At 40.7% G+C, this 15,000-nt stretch overlaps 1 protein-coding gene across 7 annotated transcripts in view; it reads right to left on the bottom strand.

Moving 5' to 3' along the window:
- Nucleotides 1–15,000, bottom strand: part of lama2 (laminin, alpha 2) — a 389,595-nt gene that overhangs the window by 268,422 nt on the left and 106,173 nt on the right. For all 7 annotated transcript variants that reach the window (XR_012395331.1, XM_073932092.1, XM_073932093.1 and 4 more), the window contains 2 exon segments: nt 8,227–8,444; nt 6,200–6,311 (listed from right to left, as the gene is read on the bottom strand). Coding sequence is in view for 6 of the 7 variants with exons in the window: in XM_073932092.1 (XP_073788193.1) it covers nt 6,200–6,311; nt 8,227–8,444 (330 nt within the window). In the remaining variant the exon portion in view is untranslated.

Below are 15,000 nucleotides of genomic sequence, written 5' to 3'. Positions count from 1 at the left end.
AGCTTTTGTTGCATATTTTAAATGTTTTGAGACAATATGTGCCTTTAGCAAGCAAAATGTGTCATTTTGACCATGAGTGCTGCTGTTTAGGCCTGTGTGTTTACTGTTTTGAAAAGGTGGAGTTTCAGTTGACAACTGCATCAAAGCAATCGAGAAAAACTGTAAAAACGTTATTGAAACCCATTTTCGGAGCGCAAATTACCAGTTGTTCACGCTGTAAACTGAAGTTTTTAGCATTCTACCGGAAGACGCTGGTCGCTATGGCGCCCTCCATGCAGCAGCTATGAAAAAGGTCTATAGCAACTGTAGAATCACCACAGCGGATTGATTAATAGAGTTAATATATGTTACCAGAGCAACTGTAGAGAGTTTTAAAGCGAAGGAAACCAGAAGTCTTGAGCTAAAACACTGTAATGGACGCTCGTACATGACGAATAAGGTCAATAGAATGGTTCAATAACACTTTAGCAATCCCTCTGCATGACTATAGTGTAGTGGAAGTGCTCAGTGCATTTTGGGATAGATGTACCCATGGAGAACACATGTGTCGCTGCTTTCAAATCTGGTCACCTAATGAGGCAGAATAACTGTGCGGCTGCTGTCTGAATGTGCTCTAGGTGGGCAGATCAAAACTGCTGACTGCACACACACACACACACACACACACTGAATATAAAGCAGAGATTGGAAATGACTACAGCAATAAACATCACAAACATTTTCTGCTTCGTTTTTGTCGCTCTGAAAGAGAACAGTCCTGCCCGATCCTGACCATAATCCCTCAGAGAGGAACAAACACACCTACTAACCATAATATCACCCCAAACCTTTCATAAAACACCACTGAATATAGTCTCTGATGTCCCTAGAGTGTGTGTGAGAAGTTCATTCATTTATTCATTTTCCTTCGGCTTACTCCCTTTATTCATCAGGAGTCACACAGTGGAACGAACCATCTACTATTCCAGCATATGTTTTACACAGCGGATGGCCTTCCAGCTGCAATCCAGTACTGGCAAACACTCTCATTCACACACACACACCTATACACTATCGCCAATTTAGTGTATTCAATTCAACAATAATGATAATAATAATAATAAAATTAATAATAATACTAATAATAATACTAATAATAATAATAAATAATAATGATAGTAATAATAATAATAAAATAATAAAAAAATATAATGATAATAATAATAATAAATAATAATAATAAGTAATAAAAAATAATAATAGTAATAATAATAATAATAATAATAATAATAATAAGAACAATAATAATAAGAACAATAACAATAATAATAATAATAATAATAATAATAATAATAATAATAATAATAATAATAATAATAATAATGATAGTAATAATAATAATAATAATAATAATAATAATAAAATAATAATAATAATGCTATTTTAAATAATGAAAATAAACAGCCTATCCTAATCCTGACGAAGCTGCTTTTAAACAGAGCAAACACTTCATAGTCTAACCCCTTCATGGTTATGCCATATATTAGACGGTTCTGTATGAATAACTGAAGACGCTCCTTTAATTTATACACACATTTTGTTAAATTATTTTAAATTACCGGTCACATCCATACCTGAACTTAAATCATATACCTGAACATTCTAACAGTTCCAAGTAAACGGTTTTATTCTCATAAAATCCCTCTGGTGTTATTATTTCCTCTGCTGTTTCTCTTACGGTTATACTCTATAGCAGCCAATATAATACTTTACGTCTATGGAAGAACGCGTTAATAAAGATATGTGAATGTGTAACATCATACTAATCAAAAGTATGAAAACGTGTTTAAAATATTTTTAGCTGAAATATTGACAGCTTAAATAAACAGCTGTGTTAAATTTCAAGACCTAAAAATACAAACCCTGGAGTTCAAGCACTTGTTAATTCGGTGTATTATTTATTTCAGTTCTGTGTGCTATTCAACAAGCTTTTTAATTCAATACTTTTGGCATTGATTTTGTTCCATATTAATTGTCCTTAGTGTATGAGTCTATAAATATTTTCTCATTTTCAGACCATTCCCTGTAAACCCTAGAGATGGTTGTGCGTGAAAATCCCAGTAGATTAGCAGTTTCTGAAATTCTCAGAGCAGCCCGTCTGGCACCAACAACCATGCCACATTCAAAGTCACTTAAATCCCCTTTCTTCCCTATTTTGATACCCGGTTTGAACTGCAGCAGATTGACTTGACCATGTCTACATGCCTAAATGCATTGAGTTGCTGCCATGTGATTGGCTGATTAGAAATTTGCATTAGAGAGCAGTTGGACAGGTGTACCTAATAAAGTGGCCGATGAGTGTACATCTTATTATTCAGACATATAACAATAGTTTCTTTGTATGTTATGCTTTATTAACTCAACTTCATCCAGTTTTGTGACCTATCTAGTGAGGACTATTTCTGCTTTGTAAATTCCTTATAAATGAAATGTTAAACTGCTTACTAACGTTTATTAATGTAGAGTTAGTGCTTAACAAATAACGAATGAACTATTTGCTAATGCTTAATAAATGATTTAAAGTGTGTAGTTATTATGGTGTCCCTGAAATATTTGTTAAAAACATTTGCCAAAGATTATATAAATAACCAGACGTATAGACATAAGTGTTACTCTACATTATAAAACTCACTCTGTAAACGGTCTCTGTGATCACTGCAGCAAGCTTTCTTTTCTTTTTTGGTGTGATCTGAGGTTTCGCTGGTGTCACATGAGGGTTTATCTGCGTCTGAGATGATCACGGTGTCTCTTGGCCAGCGGTTCGTGCTAACATCAGCATAAAAATCTGCTCGCTCAGAAATCAATAACCACTGCAGCTTTAATAGACAAGACACTTATGCAGAGAGAAACCATGTCCAGAGATTCCACCAAGTCAGCCGCCCATGCTGCTGATGCACACACACACACACACACACACACACGGTTTGATCAGGCATCGTCTCAGGAGGGATGTGAGGAGCTCTAGAAGGACACCTGACAGCATAGTGTGTGTCAGAATGTCAGCACGCGCACACACACACACACACACACACACACACACACACACACACACACACACACACACACACACACACACACACACACACACACTCACTCACTCATCGGCCGCTGGTTTTCAACAGCAGTGTCTGGATCTGCCACAGTCCAGGTGCAATGCTTAAAGACAAAGGCCTGTTTCAGACTGTTTGTAGCAGGTAAACTAGTAGTTAAAGGTTTATACACTGTATTACACTTTTTATATCTGGAAAGAAAAGCATGGTCATTTTGGAAGGACAGAAAATTAAAAACATATTACTACAAATAGAGCTTTGCATGTATTGGTTGTTTTTGAGGCTAAAATTGATGTATTGTTTCATTTCACAACATTATTAATCTTCTGAAGAACTTATTAAAAACTTTTTTCAAGAAAATACCCACTACTAGTCAAGAAGTAAACTCATCTCATCACCAGCCAACAGGTAAACGCATTTACTGACTACTAATCAACAGATAAACTCATAAACGCATTTACTGACTACTAGTCAACAGATAAACTCATTTACTGACTACTAGACAACAGATAAACTCATTTACTGACTACTAGTCAACAGATAAACTCATTTACTGACTACTAGTAAACAGATAAACTCATTTACTGACTACTAATCAACAGGTAAACTCATTTACTGACTACTAGTAAACAGATAAACTCATTTACTGACTACTAGTCAACAGATAAACTCATTTACTGACTACTAGTAAACAGATAAACACATTTACTGACTACTAATCAACAGGTAAACTCATTTACTGACTACTAGTCAACAGATAAACTTATTTACTGACTACTAGTAAACAGATAAACTCATTTACTGACTACTAATCAACAGGTAAACTCATTTACTGACTACTAGTCAACAGATAAACACATTTACTGACTACTAGTCAACAGATAAACACATTTACTGACTACTAGTCAACAGATAAGCTCATTTACTGACTACTAATCAACAGATAAACACGTTTACTGACTACTAATCAACAGATAAACACATTTACTGACTACTAGTAAACATATAAACTCATTTACTGACTACTAATCAACAGGTAAACTCATTTACTGACTACTAGTAAACATATAAGCACATTTACTGACTACTAATCAACAGATAAACACATTTACTGACTACTAGTAAACAGATAAACACATTTACTGACTACTAATCAACAGGTAAACTCATTTACTAACTACTAGTAAACAGATAAACTTATTTACTGACTACTAATCAACAGATAAACACATTTACTGACTACTAATCAACAGGTAAACTCATTTACTGACTACTAGTCAACAGATAAATTCATTTACTGACTACTAGTCAACAGATAAACGCATCTAATCATTACTAGTCAACATGTAAACTCTTTTCCTAAGTACTAGTGAACAGGTAAACTCATTTACTAACTTATAGTCAACAGGTAAACTCATCTACTCATTACTAGCCAACAGGTAAACTTGTCTACTCATTACTAGTCAACAGGCAAACTCATTTACTCACTAGTAGTCAACAGGTGAATTCATCTACTCAATACTAGTCAAAAAGTAAACCCATTTGCTAACTAATAGTGAACTAGTAAACTCATTTACTCACTACTAGTCAACAGGTAAACGCATTTACTCACTACTAGTCAACAGGTAAACTAATTTATCACTATTAGTCAACAGGTAAACTCATTTACTCACTGCTAGTCAACAAGTAAACTCATTTACTCACTACTAGTCAACAAGTAAACACATTTCCCACTATTAGTCAACAGGTAAACACATTTCTCACTACTAGTCAACAGGTAAACTCATTTACTCACACATTAAACACATTTCTCACTACCAGTCAACAGGTAAACAAATTTCTCACTACTAGTCAACAGGTAAACTCATTTACTCACTGCTAGTCAACAGGTAAACTCATTTACTCACTGCTAGTCAACAAGTAAACTCATTTACTCACTGCTAGTCAACAGGTAAACTCATTTACTCACTGCTAGTCAACAGGTAAACTCATTTACTCACTGCTAGTCAACAGGTAAACTCATTTACTCACTACTAGTCAACAGGTAAACACATTTCTCACTACTAGTCAACGGGTTAACAAATTTATCACAACTAGTCAACAGGTAAACTAATTTGCTTACTGCTAGTCAACAGGTAAACACATTTCCCACAATTAGACAACAGGTAAACACATTTCTCATTACTAGTCAACAGGTAAACTCATTTACTCACTACTAGTCAACAGGTAAACTAATTGCTTACTACTAGTCAACGGGTAAACAAATTTCTCACTACTAGTTAACAGGTAAACTCATTTACTCACTACTAGTTAACAGGTAAACACATTTCTCACTACTAGTCAACAGGTAAACTCATTTACTCACTGCTAGTCAACAAGTAAACTCATTTACTCACTGCTAGTCAACAGGTAAACTCATTTACTCACTGCTAGTCAACAGGTAAACTCATTTACTCACTGCTAGTCAACAGGTAAACTCATTTACTCACTGCTAGTCAACAGGTAAACTCATTTACTCACTACTAGTCAACAGGTAAACACATTTCTCACTACTAGTCAACGGGTTAACAAATTTATCACAACTAGTCAACAGGTAAACTAATTTGCTCACTGCTAGTCAACAGGTAAACACATTTCCCACAATTAGACAACAGGTAAACACATTTCTCATTACTAGTCAACAGGTAAACTCATTTACTCACTACTAGTCAACAGGTAAACACATTTCTCACTACTAGTCAACAGGTAAATGCATTTACTCACTGCTAGTCAACAGATAAATTAGTCAAGATTAATCACAAGTCATTTTGGTAATTGTTATGATAATTTAAAAATGAAAAATAAACAAAATCCTGTTGGGTTTTTATTTAGCACTGAATCAATTACAAAAAATACTCACCTTAATGTTGGTCAAACTGTTTGTGTATGTTTAAACATTCTTCAAATATGATTATTGATGCAGTAAAAGAGCCTAATGAAATTGGCAATAGTCACATTGACCTTTCACCAGATGTTAATCGGTGGTGGAAAAACACTAGCCATGCACACAGCCTCTTCATCCTACTCAACCACACTGTTTATGGGCAGCTTTCATTTGGTTTCTGGCTTACCTCGCAGGATGTCCCATCATATCCGGGAGGACACTGGCACACCTCCACAGCGCGGGCCTGAATGCCACTACGAGAGTCTTCATCAGCCACACTCATCCTCACAGAGCCCAGCCTGAGAAAGCACACGGTCCAATCAGAGCACAGTTCAATTCAAGTGAAGTTTATTTATAAACTAATGTCGAGAGGATCACGCGCTTATGATTGATCATGGCTGGTCCCGCATTATTCAATCCATGACTCACCAATCAGATGATTCCTAAGCCACTGTAACCCCCCTTCCACCCCTACTCCTCCTCCTTTACTAGATGTGAGTTCTCAAAGTGTGTGTGCTATAAATCTATAAGTGCTATGAGTGTGTGTTTGTATGTGTCTGCATACGGTTGTGTGTGTGGGTGAGTGTATGACAGAGAAAGTGTGTATTTGTGCTATGAGTGTGTGGGGAGGGGGTTCTAAGTGTGTGTGTGTATGTGTGTATGTGTTCTCAAAGTGTGTCTGGGTGCTTGAGTGGGTATGTGCTATAAGCATAAATGTGCTGTGTGTGTGTGTGTGTGTGTGTGTGTGTGTGTGTGTGTGTGTGTGTGTGTGTGTGTGTGTGTGTGTGTGTGTGTGTGTGTGTGTGTGTGTGTGTCCACCCCGACTCCTCCTCCTTTACTAGATGTGAGTTCTCAAAGTGTGTGTGCTATAAATGTAAAAGTGCTATAAGTGTGTGTTTGTATGTGTCTGCATATGGTTGTGTGTGTGTGTGAGGGCATGACAGAGAAAGTGTGTATTTGTGCTATGAGTGTGTGGGGAGGGGGTTCTAAGTGTGTGTGTGTGTATGTGTGTATGTGTTCTCAAATTGTGTCTGGGTGCTTGAGTGGGTATGTGCTATAAGCATATATGTGCTGTGTGTGTGTGTGTGTGTGTGTGTGTGTCCACCCCGACTCCTCCTCCTTTACTAGATGTGAGTTCTCAAAGTGTGTGTGCTATAAAGTTATAAGTGCTATGAGTGTGTGTTTGTATGTGTCTGCATATGGTTGTGTGTGTGTGTGTGGGTGTATGACAGAGAAAGTGTGTATTTGTGCTATGAGTGTGTGGGGAGGGGGTTCTAAGTGTGTGTGTGTGTATGTGTGTATGTGTTCTCAAAGTGTGTCTGGGTGCTTGAGTGGGTATTTGCTATAAGCATATATGTGCTGTGTGTGTGTGTGTGTGTGTGTGTGCATGTGTGTGTGTAAGAGAGAAAGTGTGTATATGTGCTATGAGGGTGTGTTCTTAATGTGTATGTCTGTGTGCTATGAGTGTTGGTTGAGTGTGTGTGTGTGAGTGTGTGTGTGTGTTCTATAAGTCTCTATGAATGCTATGAATATGTGTGTGTGCCTGAGTGCTCTGTGTTTGCGTGTGTCTCTATATGTGTGTGTGTGTGTTATGATATGTGTGTGTGTGTGTGTTTTACATGTTTTTAGTGTGTACGTGTGGGTCTTGATCTCGGTATTCTGATTGTGTGCTTGTGTGTGTTTGTGTCACTGTATGTGTGTGTGTGTGTCATGTTTTAAGTGTCTGTGTGTGTATCTTGGTGTTAGTACACTGTGTGTGTGTGTGTGTGTGTGTGCGTGTGTGTGTGTGTGTGTCTGTGTGTCTTACATTTTTTGAGTGTGTGCGTGTGTGTCTTGATCTCGGTATTCTGAGTGTGTGCTTGTGTGTGTCTGTGTCATTGTTTGTGAGTGTCATGTTTTAAGTGTGTGTGTGTGTGTGTCTTGGTATTAGTACATTGTGTGCGTGTGTGTGTGTGTGTGTGTCTGTGTGTGTGTCTGTCTGTGTGTATCATTGTTTGTGTCATTGTTTGTGTGTATCATGTTTCAAGTGTCTGTGTCTTGGTCTTAGTACTCTGAGTGTGTGTGTGTGTGTGTGTGTGTGTGTATACTGTGATTGTGTCTTGCTCCGAGTGTGTGTGTGAGAGAGTTTGTATGTGTGTGTACTGTGACTGTGTCTAGCTCTCCACCTCCCAGTGCATATGTGAGTCTGTGTGTGTGTGCCGTGTGAAGTCAGACCTGTAGATGGCGTGTGTGTGCTCCTGTAGACTGTGCTCGGCCCGCAGCATCAGCCGCTGGATGTGCTGCAGCACAGAGTGGAAGTCTCTCCTGCTGACGCTCTGCCCTGAGGCCTGATGCTGGAAGAGCTCCGGGAGCAGATCTACGCCACGCTCAGATGAGGAGAGCGACTTCAGCAACACCTCAGACCACCTGTGCACCAGCCGCAGACCTCCACCCTGCACACACACACACACACACACACATCAGCTGACAGTGGTGGCAATGTGGTAATCTAGTAGCATAGCAGAGTTCACGACAGAACAGCCCTGTCAGTACACACAGTTCATCTGTAGTCCACTGTTAGCAGACAGAATACACACACCATAGCGAGAACTTCCCACACAACAATAACAGTAACACACACACACACACACACACACACACACACACACACACACACACACATTATTATAGCAGACATTAGAAACAGGAAGTATGTTAAATGTTAAATACCACCTCACAGCAAGAAGTTCACTGGTTCGAGTCCGGGCTGGGTCAGTTGGTGTTTCTGTGTGGAGTTTGCATGTTCTCCCCGTGTTGGTGTGGGTTGCCTCATGGTGCTCCGCTTTCCCCCACAGTCCAAACACATGGGCTATAGGGGAATCGGGTGGGCTTAATTGTCCGTAGTGTATAAGAGAGAATGAGAGTGTGTGGGTGTTTCCCAGTACTGGGTTGCAGCTAAAAGGGCATCCGCTGTGTAAAACATGTGCTGGATAAGATGGCGGTTCATTCCGCTGTGGCGACCCCTGGTTAATAAAGGAACTAACCCTAAGGAAAATGTATGAATGTGTGTGTGTGTGTGTGTGTGCGCAATTACAGTATGTGTATGTGTACCGCTATATGTGTGTCTGTGCGTGTGTATGTATGCATGGGTGTGAGTGTCTGTGTGTGCTTGCATGTGTGTCTATGTTTGTGTGTGTCTGTGTATGTGTGTGTGCGTCTGTGCGTGCATGTATGTGCTCTATGTGGCCAAGTCTGTGCGCGTGCAGACAGTGTGTGTATGTATGTATGTGCATGCGTGCATGGCTGTGTATGTGTGTGTGTGCATGGATGAGTATGTGCAGCTGTGTGTGTGTGTTTGTGTATGTGGGTGTGTGTGCATGGATGAGTGTGTGCGACTGTGTGTGTGTGCATGCATGGATGTGTGTATATGTGGCTGTGAGTGCATGTGCATGCAGACAGTGTGTATGTGTGTATGAATGTTCATGCATGGCTGTGTATATGTGTGTGTGCATGTGTGTCTCTGTGTAGCTGTGTATGTGTGTGTGCGTGCATGTATGTGCTCTTTGTGGCCGAGTCTGTGTGCGTGCAGACAGTGTATGTATGTATGTGTGTGTGTGTGTGTGTGTGTATGTATGTATGTATGTGCATGGCTGTGTATGTGTGTGTGTGTGCATGGATGAGTATGTGCAGCTGTGTGTGTGTGTTTGTGTGTGTGGGTGTGTGTGCATGGATGAGTGTGTGCGACTGTGTGTGTGTGCATGCATAAATGTCTGTATATGTGGCTGTGAGTGCATGCAGACAGTGTGTATGTGTGTATGAATGTTCATGCATGGCTGTGTTTATGTGTGTGTGGCTGCGTGTGTGTACATGTGTGTGCGTGGATAAGTGTGCACTTGTGTGCTGCTGCGTGTGTGTATGCATGGATGTGCGTTTGTTTATTTGTGTGTGTGCACGTGCATACAGTGTGTATGTGTGTGTATGATTGTTCATGCATGGCTGTGTATATGTGTGTGTGTGTGCGGCTGCATGTGTGTACATGCGTGAATATGTGTGTATGTGTGTGCATGCAGACAGTGTGTATGTGTGTATGTATGTGCATGTATGGCTGTGTATGTGTGTATGCTTGTGTTCTTGTGCATGTGTCCGTATGCATGGATGTGGGTGTGTGTGTGTGTGTGAGTGTGTGTGTGTGTGTGTGTGTGTGTGTGTGTGTGTGTGTGGCATAGGGTAATTTATGAAGGAAATTGTAATAAGCGTGAAAGAGACGGGAGAGACTGTTTTGATGGAAGGAGGAATATTTTCAGGAAATGATGTTTAATAAATTGAGAAGAATTGTGTGTGTGCGTGTGTGTGCATATGTGTGTGTGTGTGTGTGTGCATTGATGCAATAACAGGTAACCCATATATCTCTCAGCTCTGACATTGTAAGCAGACTCATCCTAGTGCATTATGGGAAGAGATTCATTCAGCTCGTTTATTTACCAACCCACCACACACACACACACACACACACTGCTGGAAAAATAAGGCTTTATTGACATGCACACACACACTCGCACACACAGTGCCGGAAGATTGAGGATTTACGGGAGCTGGACTCTCTATTTGCACTAAGTTAATGAGGTATGCACATGCAAAACAGGGCTTAACGAACAATAATTACCTGTCATACACACATGAGCACACACACACACACACACACACACACACACACACACACACACACACACAATACTAGTATTTCAAATGTACAAAGGACAGAAGATTAACACGGCTTGAGCGCAGGAGCACTCACACACATACACACACACACACACACACACACACACACACACGCACATACACACACACTCTCTCTCTCTCTCTCTCTCTCTCTCTCACACACACACACACACACACACACACACACACACACACGCACACACGCACACACACACACACACACACACACACACACACACACACTGCAGTTAACTAGAAGCAATAAAAAAAATAAGACAATATTTCCTAAAGGGGCGACGCGGTGGCGCAGTAGGTAGTGCTGTCGACTCACAGTAAGAAGGTCGCTGGATCGAGCCTTGGCTAGATCAGTTGGCATTTCTGTGTGGAGTTTGTATGTTCTCCCTGCGTTGGCGTGGGTTTCCTCCGGGTGCTCCGGTTTCCCCCACATAAACTTATTGTGCGTTATACTTTCATAATGGCTATTATTGATTATTAAAACTGACATTCAGCAAAGCAGAGGATATGTTTTGTATTTTCAATGAAAATGAAAGGAGGCAGTGATGTTATATAGGCTAAGTTTTATTATAAATATGCACACAGTGAAGATGCAGCACGACGCCTCAGCATTTCTGCTGTACCATATTATATACATATATATATAGTATATATATATATGTATATATTATCAAAATGAAACTAGGCAGTTCCTTAAATCATGTTTTCATTTTATTGTGTAGAGTGAAACAACGTAGCCAGGATGATGTGAATAAGATTATAAAGTACACTGTTCCCTTTGAAGATTTACCGGACATGCCCTCGAGGGTCTGTTTTACAAACTTGCGAAGTCTGAACTTACAAGGACTAACACTGTGTGTAGGCTACTTAATATTGAGGAAAAGCCCCAATCAGAGAGGCGAATGTCAGCAGCCCCGCCTCTGTTTTCAGATGTCTCCGTTTTCCCCCATCCACACTGAGACGGAGCAGCAGCGTTTTAGAATGAAAACAGCCTCTCCAGCGTTTTCGAAACACTCCGTTTTCGCTGCTCGAAAACTCCAGCGTAGTGTGGACGGATGGCGTAACCGTAGCAAAACTTCGTTCATTCATTCATTTTCTTGTCGGCTTAGTCATTTATTAATCCGGGGTCGCCACAGCGGAATGAACCGCCAACTTATCCAGCAAGTTTTTACACAGCGGATGCCCTTCCAGCCGCAACCCATCTCTGGGAAACATCCACACTCACATTCACACCCACACTCATACACTACAGACAATTTCAAAAGTTCACACTTAGCTGATGATTGAGAATAAAGCTTGTTTGGCGTGCTGTCCCGGGAGAGAGCCCTGAGCTTATAAGATCCTCGAGCCTTGGGCTCCCTCCTGTTGCAAGGCGAGAGGGGAGTTTGAGCTCAGGTAGATCTCGATGATTCCCCCTCTTGCTTGTTGTAGCTAAGTGTCAGATATGGATGCTGATGGTGTACTCAGAGTTTAGCTAAAGTGTTTGAATTAACTGTTTAGGGTGCTTGTTTTTGAACTGTGGGAGGAAACCGGAGGACCCGGGGAAAACCCACGCGATCATGGGGAGAATGAGCAAAACTCCGCACAGAAATGCCGTCTGGTTTGGAAAGGAATTAAACCAGGGGCATTCTTGCTGTGAGGCAACAGCGCTAATCGCTGGCCAGCGTGACGCCCGTTTGAAAGGAGGGAAAGTAGGCTTGGGTGGGGGGGGTTTCTTCAAGACAAAGATATTGAGATGAGAAAATTGGTTATTTATAGTGAGTTAAAGATCGTCTGATAGGATAATCAGTCGTTAGCTAAAGTTGGAACAGCTGTGAACAATCATAAGCATGTGATCCTCTCGAAACTTGTTTATAAATAAACTTCACTTAGCCTACCTAATTCACCTGTACCGCATGTCTTTGGACTGTGGGGGAAATCGGAGCAACCCAGAGGAAACCCATGCGAAGGCAGGGAGAACATGCAAACTCCACACAGAAATGCCAACTGAGCCAAGGTTCGAACCAGCGAACCAATGACCTTCTTGCTGTGAGGCGACAGCACTACCTACTGCGCCACTGCCTCGCCCATAGCAAAACTTATGCGTTTTAAAACTAAAATGCATTAGTGTAAATGGGGCCTTAGTCTACCCTGATATGTTTGAGTTTCTTTCTTACGTTGAACACAAAATAAGCTGTTCTGAAGAAATCTGAAAACCTGTAAGTACAGGTTTTCTAGCTTTCTCCAAAATATCTTCATTGTTCAACAGAATAAAGTAACTCAAACAGGTTTGGCACAAGTGAACGAAGAGTAGATGATGAAAGAATTTTCATTTTTGCTTGAACAATCCCACAAACCGCATCATGAACCTCCAACACATTGGTGTTTCTGCAACTATAAAAGCATTCTGCCACAAAACGTGAATAACCAAATATTAAGATGGAGCTTTTCAATTCGAGACTAAATAAAGGAGAGCGTGACGTGCCTCCGCTGAACTCAGATTAAACACATTTTCGCTTATATGTGAGCACATACTCACGCATAGTTTTACACACATGCAGACATAAACACTCCTGCGAGCTCATGAAAAGAGTCGCACAAACATAAACACAGCTGCGCTTCACAAACACACGTCCTCTCCTCCACAAACAAACACACGCTCAGACATAAACAGCTTCACGTCCACACTGCGAGTCTGAGCCAATGCAGACGACACACACACACACACACACACACACACCATTAGTCTTTAGGTAAGTGTGAACTCTCTTACATGCATACAACCGTGTCTTCTCTTGTCTTACCTTTCGATGGCCTCGCAGTTTGATGTCACAGTTAATTAGTTAATTTATTGGTGGAGGATGTATATATGGGATTTTTATGTATATGAATATGCGTATAAGGGATATACAGGTGTGTATATGTAATATATATGTGATTTTTTTTTGTTAAGAACAGCCACTTTGTACCACAACTTTTGTTTCGCTGTCTTATGTTTTGTGTTATAGAATATTTTGATGAAGGAATTTCAGTTCATTACTTATTTATTTAAAATCCCTAGAGGGTGTGTTATACTTTGTTATTCCCTTCATTAAATGTTTGTTTCATTATTTACCTTTGTGCATTTGATCCTTTTTATGATACAGTCGGGAACATGCTGGCCGTAACATAAATTGGGGGCTCGTCCGGGATTCCTTTCAAGAGTTCACACTAAGCTGATGATTGATTATGAAGCTTGTTTGGCATGCTGTCTCGGGAGAGAGCCCTGAGCTCTTAAGATCCTCAAGCCCGGGGTTCCCTCCCACTTGCAAGGCGAGAGGGGAGTTTCAGCTCAGGTAGATCTGGAGAACTCCCCTGCTGTAGCTAATAAACAGATAGTCATTGCTCTTAAGAGATAACTACTTACTAGGAGCATGTCTATGGTGCTGGATTAGTCAATTAACTGAATTTGCATGTTTTTGGACGGTGGGAGGAACCCGGGGGAAATCCACTTGAGCACGGGGAGAACGTGTAAACTCGCCACAGAAACGTCGGCTGGCTTGGTAAGGACTAGAAGCAGTGATGTTCTTGCTGTGAGGCAACAGTGCTAACTACTGGACCGCCGTGCCACCCATCTACAAAAGGAGGAGGAGTAGGGGTGGAAGGGGGGATTCTTCAAAATGAAGATGGCTGAGATATTATGCCCCATATGGGGTATTTGAGGGTAGCTGAGGGTATTTATAGAGGCTTAGGAATCGTCTGATTGGTGAATCATGAATTGGACAGTGCGGGACCGGCAAGCAATCATAAGCATGTGATCCTCTTATAATTAGTTTATGAATAAACGTGTGCGGGTGAGTTGTTTTGCTTGATAGTCCTCTTTATAAACGAGAAACTCTGGTTAGAAAGAGTGTATCCATCTAGGTTGTGAATCCAATCCTTCAATCAGTGCACAGTTTGATGTTTTGTTTATTATTTTGCGTTTTTTATTTTTGGAGGTTAATACAGCCGGACGCATACCAGGGCACTTATTCCCAATTTAGCCTGGGTTGATCAAATCTCACTATAACCTGGGCTTAATTTGTGCTGGAACATGCCTGATTTTACTGATCCCCCCTCCTCCCGTCCTTTGTTTACTTTCAATTTCATCCGCGACTCCCAAACCCTTTTCACTTTCATTTGCGCCAACCCCCGCTCTTCACTTTCATCATTCATCCGCAACATGCCTCCGCCATCTAACCAACCCCACCTTGCTCTCCACTTTCCTACGCGATAACTCTCCATCCTCAGGTAACATGCCTGGTCCCTCACCAA

This window comes from Danio rerio, chromosome 20 (genome assembly GCF_049306965.1).
Source record: "Danio rerio strain Tuebingen ecotype United States chromosome 20, GRCz12tu, whole genome shotgun sequence".
Lineage (NCBI taxonomy): Eukaryota > Metazoa > Chordata > Actinopteri > Cypriniformes > Danionidae > Danio > Danio rerio.
This window is presented reverse-complemented; position numbering and strand designations above follow the sequence as displayed.